Source organism: Elephas maximus, chromosome 25 (assembly GCF_024166365.1).
Source record: "Elephas maximus indicus isolate mEleMax1 chromosome 25, mEleMax1 primary haplotype, whole genome shotgun sequence".
NCBI lineage: Eukaryota > Metazoa > Chordata > Mammalia > Proboscidea > Elephantidae > Elephas > Elephas maximus.
In genome coordinates, this window is record NC_064843.1 from 4,794,502 (window position 1) to 4,814,320 (window position 19,819).

The 19,819-nt window shown below is 50.2% G+C and overlaps 1 protein-coding gene across 3 annotated transcripts; it reads left to right on the plus strand.

Moving 5' to 3' along the window:
- Nucleotides 1–260: 260 nt before the first annotated feature.
- On the plus strand, nucleotides 261–17,336 carry YTHDF1 (YTH N6-methyladenosine RNA binding protein F1). 3 transcript variants are annotated; one of them, XM_049869406.1, is made up of 5 exons: nucleotides 261–373; nucleotides 564–588; nucleotides 1,672–1,751; nucleotides 10,284–11,804; nucleotides 15,788–17,336. In XM_049869406.1, exons 1-5 carry the CDS (start codon nucleotides 347–349, stop codon nucleotides 15,812–15,814), a joined length of 1,680 nt encoding a protein of 559 aa, XP_049725363.1. In that variant the 5' UTR covers nucleotides 261–346; the 3' UTR covers nucleotides 15,815–17,336. The 3 variants fall into 3 exon arrangements, with proteins under 3 accessions (XP_049725363.1, XP_049725364.1, XP_049725365.1); XM_049869407.1 differs by lacking the exon at nucleotides 15,788–17,336 and adding an exon at nucleotides 14,140–15,781; XM_049869408.1 differs by lacking the exons at nucleotides 261–373; nucleotides 564–588 and adding an exon at nucleotides 1,919–2,018 and having other exon boundaries at nucleotides 1,670–1,751.
- Nucleotides 17,337–19,819: the final 2,483 nt, after the last annotated feature.

Here is a 19,819-nt window from a genome sequence, read left to right on the forward strand (position 1 = left end):
GCGTAGAGGCCGTCGGAGGGCTCCCGGCCTGCTCCGCGCGCGCACTGACGTCCGCGCAGCCTCGTTCCTGCAGTCGCCGCCGCCGCGCCGCCATTGGAGTCGGTGCCTCCTCACAGCGCCAGCGTTCCGGCCCGCCGCTCCTCCGCCCGCTGCCGCCGCCGCAGGCGAGCGCGCCGAGCCGCAGCCGCAGCCGCCCGCCGCCGCCCCGCGGCCTGGCCGGCGCCCGGAGCAGCGGCGGGCCCGGGCCGCGAGCGCGGGAAGTGACAGGCCGGCGCCTGGGGCCCGGCCGCGCGGAGGCCCGAGCCGGCGGGCGCCCCGGCCCGCGCCGCCCGGCTGTTCATGAAGCATGTCGGCCACCAGCGTGGACCCTCAGGTAGCGGGCCGGGGCGCGGGGCCGGGTCGCGGGGCCGACGCCCGGGGCCTCCGGGGCGCGTGTGCGTCGGGCCCGCTCGGAGTGGAGCGCGCGGGCCGGCGGGCCGGGGGGGCTCTCTCTGAATAACTCTGTTTCCCTCTTCCCCCCCGGGGTCTCGTCTGCCCGCACGTCCCGGCCTGCGGCGATGCAGAGAACGAAAGGACAAGATAATAAAGGTGAGGGAAGTTTCCCGGCGACTCTGGGGCGGCCCGGGGTGGAGGAGGAAACGAGCGGCTCGAAGTGTGGAGTGGACCATATGGGCAAGAAGGGCCTGGGAAGCTGCGTCTAGAGCCGAAAACGCTTCTTCGTGAGCTTCGTAGAGATAAAACTTTACATCGTGTGGTATTTGGGGAGACTTGACAGGGTGAAGACAGGGGCTTTTGAGGAAAAAGTTAATAAATGAGTAGCCAAAGTAATTTCAGTTCTTCCCTCCCACCGCAGGATCGTTGATGGGCGGGGAGGGGGGAAGGAAAAGGAGGAGGTAAAGTGCTGCAAGATGGAAACTGCACAGGATTTGGGAGGGGAGGGTGTCCAGGGCCCCCGGGAGAATGGTGCCAGCCGGCCCTTGGCCGGGTAAGCTAGTTCTGTGGCCCCTGAAAAGCTACAATGTCTTGGTCTTTTGTGGTATCCCAGCTTGGGGTAAACCCTCAAAACTCGCTCCTTGAGAACCAGTGACACTTCGTGTTTTCTCCCGAGAGCGTTTTTAACTAGTATGTGTGTTACTCGGATGTGACCAAAGAATGGTCCATCATGTTTTAAAACTGGAGGAGGTCTGATACTTTATTTACCTTGACTTTGGTTTTCTGGCTAAACACTGTAACTAGAAAATAAGTGGAGAGCCAGATAGTTTGAGAGAAGCCCTTTGGTTACAGCCCTGGCAGAATTTCCTGGACTCTCTGGGTGCAGAGTGCTTCTGGAGGCTCTGGGCTGTGTTCAGTATAAGCAGATCTTTTCAGATGGTATCATTTTCACTAAAACCTGGCTACCAGTCCCCGGCATCATTTTGTTTATGCCTATGTATTGTCATACATCTTGCCAAACGAGTCTTCCTCAGATTTGCAAACGAGATTATCGAAAGTTCGGCATTCTTTTTAATTAATTGCGTAAACATCAGTTTTAGGTAGGCAGATTGCATACGTTTTTAAGTAAAAGTATAATTTCAACTAGAGGTTGATAAAATAGACTTATTACCTTTAATTTGCATGCTGAAAGTAATTATTTAAAATTTAAAGGTAACATCTCACAACTTTTCTTAATAGTACAGAATGGTTCTTTGCATCAGAAGGATACTGTTCACGACAATGACTTTGAGCCCTATCTTTCTGGACAGTCAAATCAGGTGAGTTTGTTTTGCGAACCTGTGTTTATTTTAACATTAGTTTAAGTTCTGTAGTATACCTTTACTGTCATATTTCTGGTTTTTTTAATTCTAAACAAAAGGGGCAGATTGTAAGGTACTAGAAGTCTTAAAAAGAATGTGAATGAAGGTTTTTGCTCTGAAAACAGGCCTCACGTTGAACATGGGTCGTGAGTGAAGTGAAGATGGTGGGCTCAGCTTTCTCTCTGGAGGAAATAATACCCCCCGGGGCCGGGGCACAAATACAAGGCAAGTTGGCACCAGCATTTGTGGGTCAGTAATGCTGTGTCTTTGACAAAGGGTCAGGGTATGCATCCTCAGAAGCATTCTGGTGAAATGCTTTTAGCTCTGGGCGGTTGTGACTGTCTAGTAGAGTGGTTAAGAACTGGACTCTGGAGCCAGACTACATCCTGAGTTTGAAGCTTAGCTCCACTGCCGATCAGTATGTGGCCTTCGTCAGGAGGTGTACCCTTTCTGGACCTCACTGTCCTTTTTCTCTAAGATGGAGATAGTAGTGAGTCCTCATAGAATTGTGAGAAGAAGACTTTAGGTGGTGTCCCTACAGCCCTGAGCAGTATCTGATACAAGGCCCAGTGTATCCCAACTGCCCTGTTTTCTTAGGTAGTTAACCGAAAACCCGCTGCCTTCAAGTTGATTCCGACTCATAGCGACCCTATAGGACATAGTAGAACTGCCCCATAGTTTCCAAGGAGTGTCTGGTGGATTCAAACTGCTGACCTTTTGGTTAGCAGCCGTAGCGCTTAACCACTGCGCCACCGGGGTTTCCTGGTAGTTGAGAATTTCTCAACAGTGGATGTTTTGAACCAGAACATTCTTCCGGGGGGCGGGGGGCTGTCCCGTGCATTGTAGGATTTTTAGCTGCATCCCTGGCCGCTACCTCATTAAATGCCAGTAGCACCCCCTCATGTGCACACACACCAGTTGTGACAACCGAAAGTGTCACCAGACATGTATACATTCCCCTGGTTGAGAACCTCTGGGCTAGGTAGAGGTTTAAATGTAATATCCGTCACTTTTAAAATGCGCCAAGCGTGGTTGCTTTATCATACGAATGAAGCCAGATTTGGCCACTTCCCTGTGGTGGAATAAAGCTAGTCAGCCTGTCGTCTTGCCTGTTTGCCTTCTCTAAAGCATCAAAACTGCGTCCCACCTCTCCCCCTGCACCGGGCAGGTCAGCAGCTGAGGGGCAGGGAGACCGTGGTTCTTCTGTTCCTGAGACGCCCCTCCTCCTCTGGTCAAGCAGAGTTCTGCAGAGTAGGCCTGACCTGGCCGTGGTGATGGGCTTTTGACCAGAGGCTAATGGCAAGAACTTAAATGGATCTGTGTGTGTTTTTTTTTAACGTCTTATTTTTCCTTACGTGCCTTGAATACCTGTAACAGTATTCTTTGCTAAAGAAAAGAGGAGGGTTGCTTCACTACACTTGAGATACTTTTTTTTTTTTGAATGATTTGTATTGTACTTCAAGTGAAAGTTCACAAATCAAGTCAGCCTCTCCTTTATAAACCTATATACACTTTACTACATACTCCCAGTTACTCTCCCCTTAATGAGACAGCCTGCTGTCTCCTTCCAGTCTCTCTTTTCGTGACCATTTTGCCAGCTTCTAAGCCCCTCTACCCTCCTATCTCCCCTCCAGACAGAAGATGCCAGCATAGTCTCAAGCGTCCACCTGATGCAAGTAGCTCACGCCTCATCAGCATCTCTCTTCAACCCATAGTCCAGTGCAATCCATGTCTGACGAGTTGGCTTTGGGACTGGTTCCTGTCCTGGGCCTACAGAAGGTTTTGGGACCGTGACCTCTAGGGTCCTTCTAGTCTCAGTCAGATCATTAAGTCTGGTCTTTTATGAGAATTTGGGGTCTGTATCCCGCTGTTCTCCTGCTCCCTCAGGGGTTCTCTGTTGTGTTCCCTGTCAGGGCAGTCATCGTTTGTGGCCGGGCACCATCTAGTTCTTCTGGTCTCAGGATAATGCAGTCTCTAGTTCATGTAGCCCTTTCTGTCTCTTGTGCTCATAATTAGCTTGTGTCCTTGGTGTTCTTCATTCTCCTTTGATCCAGGTGGGTTGAGACTCATTGATGGATCTTAGATGGCCGCTTGCTAGCTTTTAAGACCCCAGATACCACACTTCAAAGTGGGATGCAGAATGTTTTCTTAACAGATTTTATTTTGCCAATTGACTTAGATGTCCCCTGAAACCATGGTCCCCAAACCCCCGCCCCTGCTTCGCTGACCTTCGAAGCGTTCAGTTTATCCAGGAAAATTCTTTGCTTTTGGTTTAGTCCAGTTTTGCTGACCTCCCCGGTATTGAGTGTTGTCCTTCTCTTCACTTAAAGTAGTTTTTATCTACTATCTAATCAGTAAATACCCTTCTCCCACCCTCTCTCACTCCCTCCTCTCGTAACCACAAAAGAATGTGGTGTTCTCAGTGTAAACTATTTCTCGAGATGTTGTAATAGTGGTGTTATACAATATTTGTCCTTTTGCACCTGACTGATTTCACTCTGAGATACATCTTTATAAGCTAGAAGCTTTTGTGTGATTTGGGTAGTTTTTTGAAAAATGAACCAGACTCTTCCTGGTGTTAGCAGCGTAGCCACAGCCCTGCGCCGCCCTGGTGGAGGCCATGTGGGAAGACAGTGGCATAGGTCAATGCTACCAGTGAACAGCCCAAGATGGCATCTTCATCCTTTGTGTTTAGATGAGCACTTACAGCAGGGTGGCTAGTCAGTACATGATGTGACTAAATACATGCTCTTTATTGGTCAATAACAGGTTTTCTAGAAATGCCCAACTGGTCTGGGGTATGGGAAGCATGTACCAGAGGCGTGCTTTTAGATCAGAATTGCTTCCAGCCCTTTCATTTTCTAGATGAAGAAACGGGGGGCCAGAGAGGGCATGTGGTTTGTTCACAGTCATGGAGCAGTTTGTAGTAGAGCTGGGGCTCCTCACTGACTCTCTGGGGTGTTCCTCTGACACGTTCAGCAAATGACTACGTTTCTGTCTTTGTATGTGTCGCTTGTTTCTTCACCTGGAGCTGTTACATCGTTTTTGCCTCCTTGCCTTGGGTTCTCCCAGTACTACTGTTGTAGTCATGAGCCATTTGGGGATTGTCATTACCCCTGATCTTGATTTTTCTGAAGAAGATTTCTGCTATTTAGAAAAGTTCTCACTTAGGTTTTGGTTCCCAGTTCTCAGATTAAGGACACTCTGTGAAGTCCACCCAGCTAGAAGATTCATGACTGGCTTAGAGACGTCATCTGATGTGGCCATGACAATATACTGACAGTTCTCCAGGTGTGTTTGGGAACCTCCTGGCACTTGTTTTCCTGTGTTCTAGCAGTTTTGCTGAGGCAATGGTGATACACAATAAACTGCACATACTTGCAGTGTAGAGTTTTATAAGTTTTTACACACATGTACCCACCTGTGAAACCATTACTGCATTTAGGGTGAGTGAACATTCCATCATCCCTGTGGTACTTGAAAAAGTCACATGTGGCTTCTAGTAGTCAGTTGGAGGCTACTGTGTCTTCACTGTTTTGAGACACTTGAATACTTCGGATGATTTGGAAAATATATAAGAGCATGCCTTTTACATTTTTTCTAAGACAGCGTGTTACTGATATTTGGACAAATTTCTTTTTTTAAATCCTGTGAAGTTAAGGTGCAGGAAAATGAGAAGGTGCTTGTTCATTGCAGGTGGAATTTTTTGAGCTTAAAAGGACCTCCTCTGCCGTAATATGTGCAGTAAGATTTCAGTCACCCAGAATCCTTATTAACTCTATCTACCCATCTTTTAATTTGCAGTTACTTTGACAGAGCCCTTTAAGTTAGGTTAAGCGCAGTTTACCTTGTAAAACTCCATGATGGGGTTGTTACCCTCGAGAGTGGTGACACTGCCTGTGAGGATATCTGCCTGAGCGTGGCATGGATGCCACTGGCCTGCCAAGACCACCGTGCCTGGCATCGTTAAGAGTGAACTCAGGCACCTCGGCATGGGACATGGCATCTGCCCTGCAATTTAAAATACTTGTTGGCAGGCCTGATTGCCCACTCGCATCTAACAGGAACAGGAAGGAATGAACTGGAACTTTTTGTTTTTCCTCTTCAGTAATTTAGTTCTGTTCTGAGTATGATATGAAACATTCACTTTATGAGAAAGTTTTATAAATTCCCCCGTTTCCTTTTGTTTAGTGCACACTTTTAAGAAAGCCAAATGTGGTTTTTTGACTCCAAATAAAGTCATGTTTAACAGTTTAGATTGTCAAATGTGCATATGCGGGTGATTTGTAGTTAGACTCTCTTGGACTGCTCTTTTAGAAAGCTACACTGTTAATCAAGTTTTCTTGTTAATCAGGGATTGTATCTAGACTTGAGTAGAGTTGCTTGGGAAACCTTGGTGGCATAGTGGTTAAGTGCTATGACTGCTAACCAAGAGGTTGGCAGTTCGAATCCGCCAGGCGCTCCTTGGAAACTCTATCGGTCAGTTCTCCTCTGTCCTGTAGGGTCAATATGAGTCAGAATCAACTTGATGGCAGTGGGTTTGGTTTTCTGGTTTAGAGTTGCCTGAAATACTAGGGGGGGGGGTGTGTGCATGTGTGTGCACTTTTAAGATTCCGGATGTCTTCTGGGTCTCATCGGGGCACCTCTGGAAGTACCTGTGCATACCGTTAGTTAATGCTATTTTACATGAATAAGTTGAAATTTGTAGCTGTACACTCTTTTGGAAAGAAGATTCTGACCTTGAGAGAGATTTCAGTTTAAAAAAAAAGACAGGTGAGTTTTGAAAATTGAGCTCAACATGCTGCTAAAAATTTCTCTCTGGTTTATTGTTTGGGGCTGTTTTTTCACCGAGCAGCACAAAGACTGGCCAGATAGGAGCTCTGTCAGACTGTGTCTGCCCCCTGTGGAGTCCCTCCCTGTCGGCTTGTGCCCCGGGCAGACAGACAGAGAGGGCCAGCCTCGCCAAGCTGGCGTGTCCTGCGGTGCTTGTGCGTGGCCTCCGTCTCCTGTATCTTGCATCTAGAAATGTGGGCTCTTGCACAATACACACTGATGTGTACATTTTCCAAGAATTCGCCATCATGATTACTTAGCAGAAATGCAGTTGGGAGGATGCAGTTGAATATTAACGTGATTCTTATTGGTAGGACTCTGAAAACTGTAAGTTTATTGATGCATGAAATATGCAGAGAGATTGTGTCAGAAACTGCCGTCTCTGCGTAGGGACCCGCCCAGCAAAGGGAGTAAAATCACAGCTTCAGAAGGGCCAGCCTTGAAAGCAGATTGAAAAGTTACCAGCCAACCAGATGGTTCTTTAAAAACACTTGTTACGCGTCCCCAAGGCTGCTTCCGAGGAGCTAAGGGCTGGTGGGCCTGCTTCAGCCCTAGGACATTTTTATAACTGCCCTTGATCATTTTGCCTTTTGCATAATTTAGTCAAGGTTTTTGTTTGTTCATTTTCTAAGTTAATGCTCCTCAACGTACTCCAAAAACCTTGTGTACATCTTGGGTTTCTAAAGTGACTCTGTCCCTCCTCTGTCACTGTGATGGCTGCATCACTTTATTGTTTGTGAAACTTGAAGTATTTGAATAATTCAGAATTCCTTCCTTCTCAGAAAACTGGATATAGGAAGTAAACATTTCAACTTCCATGTAAGTGGTTCTGGTTGTTTTGAACGAGAGTTGTTTTGTTTTTAATGTGGCTAATTTGAGTAAGTATGGAAAAGCTCTGCTCTTAAATCTAGGATAAATTCATGACTTTCTTATATTTTACTGATTAGTTTTTCAAAGGAAATGCCAATCTAGGGATAATTGTTGTTGTGAGCTGACTCTGACTCACAGTGACCTTGTAGGACAGAGTAGAACTGCCCAATAGGGTTTCCAAGGCGGTAATGTTTATAGAAGCAGGCTGTCATACCTTTCTCCCATGGTGTGGTTGGTGAGTTCGAACTGCCAACCTTTTGGTTAGCAGCTGAGCGCTTAACCACTGTGCCACCAGTGAATATCACTGAATATTTACAATGTCTTAGGGGATGTGTTGTTTTTCATTTTTGGCTTAGTCACCAGGAGGAGCCCGAAGAGTCCCGGGTTTGGGGTGTATTATGTCAGTAGACTCTAATTTACCCCTGTAAATGTGTCGGCCTGACTTTTTTGAGGCCCTGTTATCCCCAAGGCTGTCATTAGAATGTCTGGTGTGAAAGCCACTTGGGGTCTTCTGAGGAGAGCTGGGGCCCACGGTCAGGGCAGCAGAGTGTCACTTGCACTGTCCCGCATGGCTCCGTTCACCGAAACTGGAACAGACTTGCTCTGAAGTCAGGGGTGGCGAGTTCCCAAAACTTGAGTTTGTGCAACTGTAGCCCTTATAAATAAACTTGCCTATGTGTAACTTGGAGTCTCATAGTCGGCTAAGTAGATGGCTTCTTACCTGGTATCTGGAGCTGCACAGCTGAGGAATGTTTACATCACAAGCCTCTTGTCTGGAGAGCCCTTGCTGGTGCCTGGTGGTGGCCGAGCTTGGGTGTGACGCTGCAGAAGGCCAAAGGAGGGGTCCCATGGTCCATGCAGGCTCCAAAAGAGGCCCACTGTGTGTCTTTACATGCAGCTGCAACTGTGCCCTCCGCCTGTGGGGCTGCCTTTCCAGGCCCAGTTACAGAAAGGGCAGGTTTAGCTTCGTGTGAGTTCAGGCCTCGACAGTCAGCACCCGTGCCCTACAACCAGTGTTGGACGGGAAGGGGAAGGGAGGAAGGGCCGTATGCAGGCTGTACCCAGCGTTTTAGCTTGTATGAAAGTGCAGGCAATACTAAAGTTAGATTTCCTTACTGTGCACAGAGACCTATTTCAAATAGCTTTGCAATAGCCTGGAGCCCCGATGGTGCAATAGTTAAGTGTTTGGCTGCTAACTGAAAGGTCAGCATTTCGAATCCATCAGCTGTTCCTTGGAAACCTCATGGGGGAGTTCTACTGTGATTTACAGGGTCTCTGTGAGTCGAAATCAACTCAGTGGCAACAAGTTTGGTGTTTGGATTTCCAATTACCTTTTTGCTTTACTTTCAGAGTTTTGAAGGAAACATGCCAGATGTAATAGAAAATGGCTTGTTGGTAAGATTGTCATAAGATAGAGGTGGGGTGCACAGCACACAGTTTACCGTGTGGCCCGGTGACTGGGCAAAGGGGAAGGTGTTGCTAGGATTTTTAGGAGCTGTTGGCAGAGCCGATTTAAAGTCGTGTTTAAACCTCATGTTTACTGCTTAGATAGCGCTTAAACCTGTGCTGAGGAGGTACTTGGAAGAGGGGTGTGGGCATGAGAAATCTGGCAGCGTTTCGAGATTCCATATCAGGACAGCTCTGTGGGTCTGCAGCAGGGTTTTCAGGAGACTCTTCAACTGCACCTTGTTTTTATCTGGGAACTTGAAGTTAGGAGTGATCTTTTTCCTTCTGTGGTGTGTGAGTCTCAGTGCTCCCGTGAGATCTGTAGTGCCACTGGACTGATGACAGTGAGCTTGCAGTTAGTGCTGCTTCCTTCGCAGTAGACCCCGCCCCCACCCCTCTGACAAATCACAAGAGGCGTGGAGGGGTGGAGGTCTTGCCAAGGCAGCTGCAGCCCGGCCTCCCCAAGCACCTCTCGTTCCCAGACACCTGGCTGCCTTGTGTTTCCTGTGTGCGCTTGCATGTGCATGTGCATAGGTGTGTGCTCACTCATAATTAATCTGGTGCTGTCCCTTTTCCTGGGTGTGCTGGTTTTTGCAGGGTAGAGGTAGGTAGGACCTTCGAGTTTAGATCATGAAGAAGCATTTGGGTTCAATTTGGGTGTTGTTTTTTTTGAACCCACATTACCGGAGGTGAGCGGTCTAGAAAGGTCCCCCTTGCACTCAGAGGTGGGGCAGGGGCCTCTGAGGAGGCCCTGAAGGGTGAATAGAGGTGTGGGAAGGGGTGCTCTCTGGAGCACACTCTGCGTGCAGACGGAGAGGCAGGTGGCCCGGGCTGTGTGCAGTCATCGGCAAGTTTGCAGCCAGTCTGTCCGGGGCCCCTGGTCATAGCCTTGCACACTCCAAGTGCCGATAGAGCGCCTTCCGAGTGACCTTGTGCCACTACACTGCCCGCACAGCCCATTGTAAGCGGTGTTGCTGCAGGATACGCTTTGTGCTTTTCCGTGGGTCACTTCTTGTATTATTCTGCCTGGTTTCTGGATACTTCCAAGTAAAAGCAGAAGGGGCTGTGAGTAGACTGGTTCACGGCCAGTCCTCACGGAGCTTGCTTGGTTTAGTGGCTTAATTTGGACTTGATCATTGCAAGGGGCCTTTGCATTTTAGGACAGCAGCCAGGATTTGTTCTTTAACATCTTTCCTCGTCACTGTGTTCTCTCACCAGCCATTTTTGCTCTCCTTTGGGAGGGAGAGCCCAGTGCCGCGCCGATCTTGTTCCTGATGAGTTTGTAAACAGGACACGGCGAGAGGTGGAAGCGCCTGACTCTTCACGCTTTTGTTTTCACAGAGTAACAGCTACCCCTCAATGACGGACCCCTACCTGTCCAGTTACTACCCTCCGTCCATTGGGTTTCCTTACTCCCTCAATGAAGCCCCGTGGTCGACCGGAGGGGACCCTCCCATTCCGTACCTCACCACCTATGGACAGCTCAGCAACGGAGACCATCACTTCATGCATGATGCTGTTTTTGGGCAGCCCGGGGGCCTGGGGAACAACATCTATCAGCATAGGTTTAATTTTTTCCCCGAAAACCCTGCCTTTTCTGCATGGGGGACAAGCGGGTCTCAAGGGCAGCAGACTCAGAGCTCAGCGTATGGAAGCAGCTACACCTACCCGCCTAGTTCCCTGGGTGGTACGATTGTGGATGGACAGACGGGTTTCCACAGTGACACACTCAACAAGGCTCCCGGGATGAACAGCTTGGAGCAGGGCATGGTGGGCCTGAAGATTGGGGATGTGGCCACGTCAGCAGTCAAGACTGTGGGGTCTGTCGTGAGCAGTGTCGCGATGGCCAGTGTTCTTTCTGGCAACGGGGTAGCGAACGTGAACATGCCAGTTTCAAAACCCACCTCCTGGGCTGCCATTGCCAGCAAGCCGGCAAAGCTACAGCCCAAGATGAAAGCCAAGAGCGGGCCCATGATGGGCGGTGCCATGCCACCCCCGCCCATCAAGCATAACATGGACATCGGCACCTGGGACAACAAGGGGCCTGTGATGAAGGCCCCAGCTCCCCAGCAGACGCCGTCCCCCCAGTCGGCCCCACAGCCACAGCAGATTGTCCAGCCTGTTCTGGCCCAGCCGCCAGCTCTGGCCCAGCCGCAGTACCAGAACACTCAGCAGCCACCCCAGACCCGCTGGGTGGCCCCACGCAGCAGGAACGCAGCATTTGGGCAGGGCACAGGGGCTAGCAGCGATAGTAACTCTCCTGGAAATACCCAGCCCAACCTGGCCCCAAGTGTGGAATCACACCCTGTTCTTGAGAAACTGAAAGCTGCCCACAGCTACAACCCTAAAGAGTTTGACTGGAACCTCAGGAGCGGCCGCGTGTTCATCATCAAGAGCTACTCGGAGGATGACGTCCACCGCTCCATCAAGTATTCCATCTGGTGCAGCACGGAGCATGGCAACAAGCGCCTGGATGGTGCCTTCCGCTCCCTGGGCAGCAAGGGGCCCGTCTACCTGCTCTTCAGTGTCAACGGGAGCGGACACTTCTGTGGCGTGGCAGAGATGAAGTCGCCGGTGGACTATGGCACCAGTGCAGGGGTCTGGTCTCAGGACAAGTGGAAGGGGAAGTTTGATGTCAAGTGGATTTTTGTCAAGGATGTGCCCAACAACCAGCTCCGGCACATTCGGCTGGAGAACAACGACAACAAGCCCGTCACAAACTCCCGCGACACCCAGGAGGTGCCCTTGGAGAAAGCAAAGCAAGTGCTGAAGATCATTGCTTCTTACAAGCACACCACCTCCATCTTTGACGACTTTTCCCACTATGAGAAGCGCCAGGAGGAGGAGGAGGTGGTGCGCAAGGTGAGTGTGGACTTCTCATGCGGACATGAGCGATGGGGCACCGATGGTACACGTTCACTTTGGTCTTTGTGCCTAAACCAGACAGCTCTATGGGCAGAAAAGGCTGAGGCGGGAGGAGACGCTGGCCAGCAGCAGGTAGGGGCAGAGGTCATCAGGTGCTGTGTGTGACAGTCCCTTCTGGTCAGGGTGTGGTCACTGGGCAGGCGCTGCCAGCACCATGTGGCCTTTCCAGAGCATGTTCACCCAGAATGACCCAGGTAACGTTCGAGCAGATGCCACTGCGCAACTTTCGATCACTTTTTAATCTTTTGAGAAACTTAATTAGCACCACAGTGTACAGATTTAGTTATGAAGAACTCGAGGGTCATTCTTTCTATTTTGTTCTTTTTTCGAGTAACGATTTTTTCCAGAATGGTGCATGCTGACTTTTGTCAAGCTAGGAATACATGGAAAAACACTGTGCACCCAGCACTGGGGTGGACAGCGAGGCTGCTCAGGGCTGGAGTCTCATCATCACCTCAGCCCTCAGAGGGCTCCTGGGGCTCAGCTGCTCAGCAGTTGGGAAGTGTGGGCCCACAGGTCATTTCTTATTTCTTTTGAGAACCCAAAATCCTGTGGGCTTTGGAAACTTACCCTTGTTCATTGGGGTAGTAAAGAAAATGGCAGCAAGGGGGCAGGGCAAGGGGTTGGGGGCCCAAGACCCTTTGTAATAATACATGGCAGATGTTTATAGCCAGCCGTGAAACACCTGTACGTTGGGTCTCTGAAATCATCGTCCTAATTCCCTATTACAGTTCATAAGGAGACTGCCAGAGCCCCGCCTGTTAGAGCTCACCTGAGAGGTGGTCCTTAGTATTCATCCGGCCCAGAGACAAGGACGCTGGGGCACACTTCCTTGGGAGAGGTCGTCCAGAGACTCTTTTTTGGTGCTAGAATGTCCTTTCTGAACTGAAATGTTAGTTGATAGTAGATGGGCTTCCAGTCCTTAGTCAGTCCTCTAGCTTACAAGAAGATACCACTCACCTGAAGGCGTGTAAATCGGGGTGTATAGTCACATGATTAGCAGTTTGAAATGTTAAGCATATTGCAAAGAACTGAGGCTTTTCAATGCTGAAAAAGCGATGGTCCCTGTTCTGCTCTGGTGAGGAGAAGAGGCTGTCGTTGAGTCGCTGAAATTCTGTACGTCAGCTTTTTAGGTATAAGATTCCGACTTGCTGCATTTATAGGAATAATTGCTAATGAAGCTTCATGTTCTTAATGGACTTTAAACTAGCAACTGGCTTTTTGTGTATGTGGATCGTTTGCTTAAATAGTGTAGTACTTGGATTTTGCCTGTCACTTACTTGGTTCCAAAGGTTTGTGATGAACTTTGGGATAGATTTTTACCTGTCATCGGCTTGGCAGTGTAATCACAGGTGCTCAGGATAGCTATAGTATTGTGTGTTGGGTGTCGCGAAATGAGGCTCCTGTGTCGGTGATGCGCTGCTTGCGTGTGGCCTTGCCATCCTGGCCCCTAGTCAGGAGTTGGGCTCTCACCCGGCCTTTCCCGTCCCCCACCACTAAGTAGTGAGCCCTGCCTGGGAGTGAACTCGTGAGGTGTTGTAGGAGAGGGTGTTGTAGCCCTTCCCCAAACCATGAGTTAGGCAAGCTGGAAAGTTTCTAGTCCGTGAATTAAATTAGTTCTTGTGATTGAAACTGACAGATGCTCTGGTAGAATTTCAGGTATTTACCAAACTCACTAGACTTTGTGTAGGAATGTGAGAGGTTCTCAGAAAGTGGTCCCCAAACCAGCAGTGTCATTGTCCTGTGGGGACTTGTCAAAAGTGCATGTTCTCGGTGGCTGACCTGCGGGGCCCGAGAGTCAGGCTGGGGGCACCAGAGTCCATATCTGGTGGGTTATCTGTTCACACAGAAGCCAGAGCCCTCCGTGCTTTCAAGGTGGACTTCTAAATGCTGCACCCCTTCAGTGTGTTTGTAAGAGTTAGCAGGCTGAGGTGCCTCGGGGGAGGGCCTCATCTGTTATAGGCTGTTGGGGTGACTCTGAGGCTGCCCAGCCATTCAACCTTGGAATTCTTGCCCAGGACATTTAAGAACAGACCCACCCTTTAGTTATTATTTTGGAGTTAGGATCCACTGCTTTTAAACGGTCATAATTATGAAAAGTAGATTAGCGATTGGAGAGTAAAACGTACTCAGCGTTTTGTAGGATTGCTGCGCCATCTCACCTCAACTGTAAACTTGGAATCGTGGTGATTTCTTAGAAAAGCGGCAGCTTTTGTGGTAACTGTCAGACCAAGGCCTGGATTTGTCAAATTTGTTTTTTGTTAATCTGCAGACAGTCACTTCCAAGAGTGCTTAAAACCTTGAAGACTTTGAGTGATCCATCCATTTTAAGTTCAGATGTTGACGCCCTCACGCACGCAGAGACGTCCTCACACACGCTCCGCTGGCGCTGGCCGCAGGTGTTCCGGCCTCATCAACACGGGGCTGGGGAGCCACCCTTGATCTGGGGACTGGATGAAGTCGAGTGCCTGTTAATTGAGGCAAGAGCAGGAATCCCCGTTGTGGGCTGTTCCTCCAAGAATGAGCTCTACAGCCTGTCTGCCTTCTCTTTTCTTTCTTTGTGAAGAGACTGTTGAGCAGTTTTGTGAGTAATAGTGTTTTTTAAGAGCACACGGTGAGCTTTGTAGTTATTTATAATGGTTGGAGGGGACAAAGCAGTTCGAGATTTGACTCATCTGATGGCATCACGAGGAGCCATTTTGGTCTCAAAAGAGATACTGGATTGGCTTTTCAGGAAGATCCATACCTGTGAGTTTTTAAGAGAATGCAGAATACAGCGTTTCTTAATTTCTGCAGCTGTAGAGCTCAGGGTAGGGAGGAGATGCTGGCTCTTAACATTGGTGGCCGCCTGCTCAGTTTGCTGATGCAATACGTGTAGCTTTTGAAGATGAAAGTCTGATTTAAAGAGCGCCACAGGGGTCTGGGGAGCCACGGGATGCCAACCGCCTGGAGGGGGTTGGTGGCGGGGGATGAGGCTCCCTCTGACACACAGCACACAGTGCGCCTGAGGTCTGTGGGGCATGCTGGGACGTTTATTAACTTGGAGACGGTCAGCAAGAGAGGAGCCAGTTCTTGGATGATATTTGAGACGTAACGCTGCCAGTGTTGGGTGTTTGTCGTGGGGCGGGTTCCCCACACAGTGGTTCTCGCTTGTCTGTATCTTAGTACACTCGAGCATGAGGGCAGCAGTGCCGGGCGCATGTAACTCAGGCCTGGACGGTGTGTTTCCGTGTCCGGGGCTGACTGCGGGTGCTGGCGTTGTAAGGAAAGGATCGAGGTGGCTCTGGACCCTGCTGCGTAGAAACCAGGCAGGTGACGTGGAGAAAGGTGCAGAGGTAAACTACGTGCCCCTGTGCCAGATGTCCTTTGGAAAAGAGTCTGCTTTACGGTGACAGGAAATAAACCTGGCCAGAGAAGTAGATAAAAAGTAGGTGCTGGTGGAGGCCTTGGTTTCATCTGGTGTAGAGAGGAGCATGGGGTTCAGGCCCCGTTCCTTTCTCACTACAGTGGGTGGGTTCCCCGGCACCACATGCAGTTGAAGGAGACGAGACCTGAGAACACAGCCTGGCTCCTGCAGAGGGTGTGTGCTGGCTTCTTCCTCAGGGCATCAAATTTTGTTTCTAAAGTGTTTTTCCTTGTAAAATGACAGTGACATTTAAGGAGAAAACCAGGAGGTGAGAGCCCCAGCAAGCAGGGTGGCCTGTGGTTGAAGTGGTGGCATTTTTGTGCTTATAGAAAAGGCACTTCGGGATAGGGACAGGCACAGCGCAGCTGGGAGGTAGGTCATTGCTGGGGCATCCAGGATGCCTGGCCTCCCCATTGGGTCTGACCGCAGAGTGGAGGTGCACCGGGAGTTGAGACTCTGAGGGAATTAACGTATGTGGTCACTCGGTGTGTTAATCTTCTCCCTCTTTTTACAGGAACGGCAGAATCGAAACAAACAATAAGAATAAGCCCGTTTCACATATGTTCCAACATTTGACTTTGAAAAACAAAGTTTAAAAAACGTATGCCTGGTGCTGTCTTCCGGCGCCAGCTCCGCCGTGTCTTCTCGCGCAGGGATCGAGTTGTTGCATCTCTAAGTTCTTTGTAGTTGATTTTGCCCAGATGGGTCTGCACTTGTTTGTATGTTTTCTATGTATTATAATATTGTAGAGCTCACTAATAAAGGTGTATTTTTTTTTTGTCAGTTTATCAATCAGACTGACCTAGTGCAAAATACAAGCATCCTTAAAAACAAAACAAGAACCTAATACAGCCCAAAGATTTTTTTTATTTTGGCAGAAATTATGTTATTATATTTACAGTCATTTAATATCTCTAAGTGAGGCTTCTTATTTCTTGCCCCCTTATTGCTTCATAGCAAACATAAGAAACCATGAATTGTTTTGTCATTTCGAGGGTTCTATTAAAATACTTCTATTAGATACTGAAGTCAAAAGGTTGACAAGAACCTTGGTCGGCTGGGTTGCTGTTTTTTTTTATCTGTTGGTGTTTGTCTTAAAGGCTTATCTGCCCATTTGATTTTTTACTAGACAGAAAGGGAAATAGAATTTTAATTTCTCAAACTTGGTGAAAACTGTGGTGTTTTCTTGGGGACGCCCGCTCTTCCTTAGTCAGTGGACCAGTCCCGCAGGCTGCTGTCCCCCCGTGGCTCTGTTGTCAGTGGCTGCATGGTGATATGACTCGTTGTGCTGAGGTTCTGCAGACCGCTCTAGATCTGGCTCAGCATTGAGGTTTGCGTTTTGCAGACCATTTAATTTCCCTTGAGCCTCCTGAGTTTAAGTTCCACACCAGAGCTGCCGGGCTTCACGGAGGATCTGGGCGCAGACGGGCCACCACGCCAGAGCTGCCGGGCTTCACGGAGGATCTGGGCGCACAGACGGGCCACCACGCCAGAGCTGCCGGGCTTCACGGAGGATCTGGGCGCGCAGACGGGCCACCACGCCAGAGCTGCCGGGCTTCACGGAGGATCTGGGCGCGCAGACGGGCCACCACGCCAGAGCTGCCGGGCTTCACGGAGGATCTGGGCGCGCAGACGGGCCGTGGTGTGCCTGTGTCACTTTGACCGTGTGGGTCTGATTTTTTTTCCTGTTGAATGTGTTAAAAAAAAAAAAAAAAAGGCAAAAAACATAGAACAAAACCCTTGCAGAACTGATTTGCTGTTGTGTTTTTGTGGCGTGAGGGAGCCACTGAAGAACCCACCACCACCAAGCCGGAGTTTGCTCATGGAAGCGGTGCTCCTGCCTGTCGCTCTGGCACCCCGCGTCTGCACGTGCCCACCACACCAGAGACAGGGCTCTGGAGCTACATGCCACAGCCTCTCGTGTAACGTACGCTGCATTACTTAGACTTGTATTGGAACGTACCACCTTCTCCGAGCTTCTACTGCCGTGTGGAGTAACGGGCAGCGCTGGATAACTGTCCTCTAGGAGAATACAAGCCTTAATAAACAATTCCTATTTAGCACGTTGGGTGTCACGTCGTTTTTTACCTTGTTGCATGGGCTGCTGTTTTGTAACTGCAAAGCTATTTGAAGGGTCACTCTCCCATACCCGTGGTCCTCTGTCTGCCGAAGGGCCATTCCAGGAAGCAGGGGGTTGGTGGCCCCTGAGACTGTGTGAACTGTGCTGTACCTTCACGTCCTCATCACACGCTGTCGAGCAGCGCTTTTACAGACTAGGACTCGGAATGTGTAACCACAGCATTTGTGTACAAGCATTTCCAAACACAGCAAAGTTGAAGCATTCTGCGGTGACTTAGGCCCACCACCCAGACCCCACCACTCTTGGCTTCCTCCACCTGGTTTCTCTCCTGTCCCTCTGCCTACTCTTTAGTCTCGTTTTTTATGCATTTCAAACTGCAGACATCAGTACACACCCTCTGAATCACTCACGCGTATCACGAGTTAAATATTGGTTTGCAGGGTGTTTTGCTTTCGAGCTGAACCACATGGAATGAAATGCACCAGTCTTAGGTGTCCCTCCGCAGGCTTTAGCGGTGAGAGAGCTGGACAAAGTGATGGCCTCGTCCCAGGCAGGCACGCCTCGCTGGGAGGTGTAGTCACTGGTGTGAGGAAGAGAACACGCCACGGAGGTCCCTGCTCTGACAGGCCCCAGGAGGGGAGTCACCCCACCCAGAGAAGATGGCAATAAAGACACAACCCCAAATTGGTCTCAGGTTACTGCTGCGCTTTTATTGTAGGAAGTGCTTTGTGGACCTCCAGGGGTTAATGCTCTCGTGTCTGGCTGCCATTTCTGACCTGGGTTCCATCGCTGGGCCCCTCTAAATATGACATAATTCTTGGTAATGGCTGGCCGAATGGCACGCTGACAGTGCATATCCCAACAGGATGCCCCCCTTTTGGGGCCATGTCTGAGCAGTGAGGATGGAGGGATTGCATGGACTGGAGGAGGTGGCAGAGCTGTGGGGTGAGTTGTGGGGACTCCAGTCCAGTGGCATTAGTTGCTAACAGAATGAACAGAGCTGCCACTAATGTCACCCACTCTGAAGGCTTCCCCCAAACCTAGGGAGGACTTAGCCACTCCTGCTGAGGGGTCTCTGATGTTTAAGTACTCGGCTACTGACAGAGAGGTCAAAGGTTCGAGTCCACCCAGAGGTGCCTTGGAAGAAAGGCTTGACAGTCTGCTTCCAAAAAATCGGCCACTGAAAACCCTCTGGAGCACAGCTCTGCTCTGACACATGGGGTCGCCTTGAACAGGAGTTGGCCTGACAGGACAGGTTTGGTCTGATCCCTCTGGTAACACGCAAACCCTTTGACAGATGTCGGACGCCAAGTTTGAGGGCAGGGCAGGTGTCCAGTCATCTTGGTCTTCTAGCGCTTGGCAAGACCTGGCTTAAGGAATCGGGAACAATTCATTTAACCGCCATCAGGTTTTGCTTCATAAAGCTATGCAAGTTGTTAGTATCTCCCACGCCTCTTCCTCAAAGGCACACCATGTTAAAAGTTAGGCTGCTTAAATGTCATAGTGCATGCTAAGCTCCTGCCTTTGAGGGAGGGGGGTCACCAAGGCCTTCTGAGTCACCATGGGATGCTTTTGGTCACCTTTCATCCCCCAGCCACCCAGCCTGTCATGTGGGAGAGCGACCATGGTTAATGTCTGGAGATGCCTGTAGTGCCCAGTGCCGTGTTGTGTCCCCAGTTGTCCAGCCCAGGCCCCTTGTCGTCCTCCCCCAAGCCCGGGGACCTTGGGCAGGGACGCAGCCAAGCTCAGACGATAACAGTTCGCAGGACACCAAAGGGTCTGAAGGCACAGGGTGTGCAAAGGTTGTGCAATGGTGCCCCAGCGCGGGGGCTGCTGTGTACTGCTGGGCGTCTCCACTCAACGGTAGGCACCCAGCATCCTGTGGATTTGGGGGTGGACCCATGGAGGGGAGGCTGGGCTGGGAGGCATCTCCAGTGGCCTGGAGAGCTGCTCTGGGCTGTCGAGGTCTGGCCAGCCCTGTAGCCACCCCTTGCTTGGATATCTGGAGGCCAAGCACAGAGGTGAGGGGTGGTGGGTGGCCCCCCATGAGGCCTGGCCTGAAGGATGGTTGCCTCTGCTGAGGGCCAGAGGGGTACAGTTGGGGTTGCATGCCTGGGAGGATGGCCACTCCCCTGATAAGCCGTCTGGGGGACACAGCTGATCTCAGGGAAATGCCTGGTCAGGCCAGGTACTGAGCTCAGATTTGCTGGGTCCCCATCTTAGCCACATTGGGGACCTGGGGACCAGCACTGGGCAGTAGGGACCCAGTACCTAGCCCCCATAGGGGGGGCCAAGGACCAAGAGCTGGGTATTGAGGTACCCCGTGTTTGGGGTCCACCCAGGAGTAGGGTCCACCAGGTGAGGGAGCTATACCCAGGAGTGGGGTCCACTCAGGTGTGGAGTCCACCCAGGAGTGGGGCTAACCCAAACCCATGACTGTCTCCTCTCAAATAGGACTGGATTGCT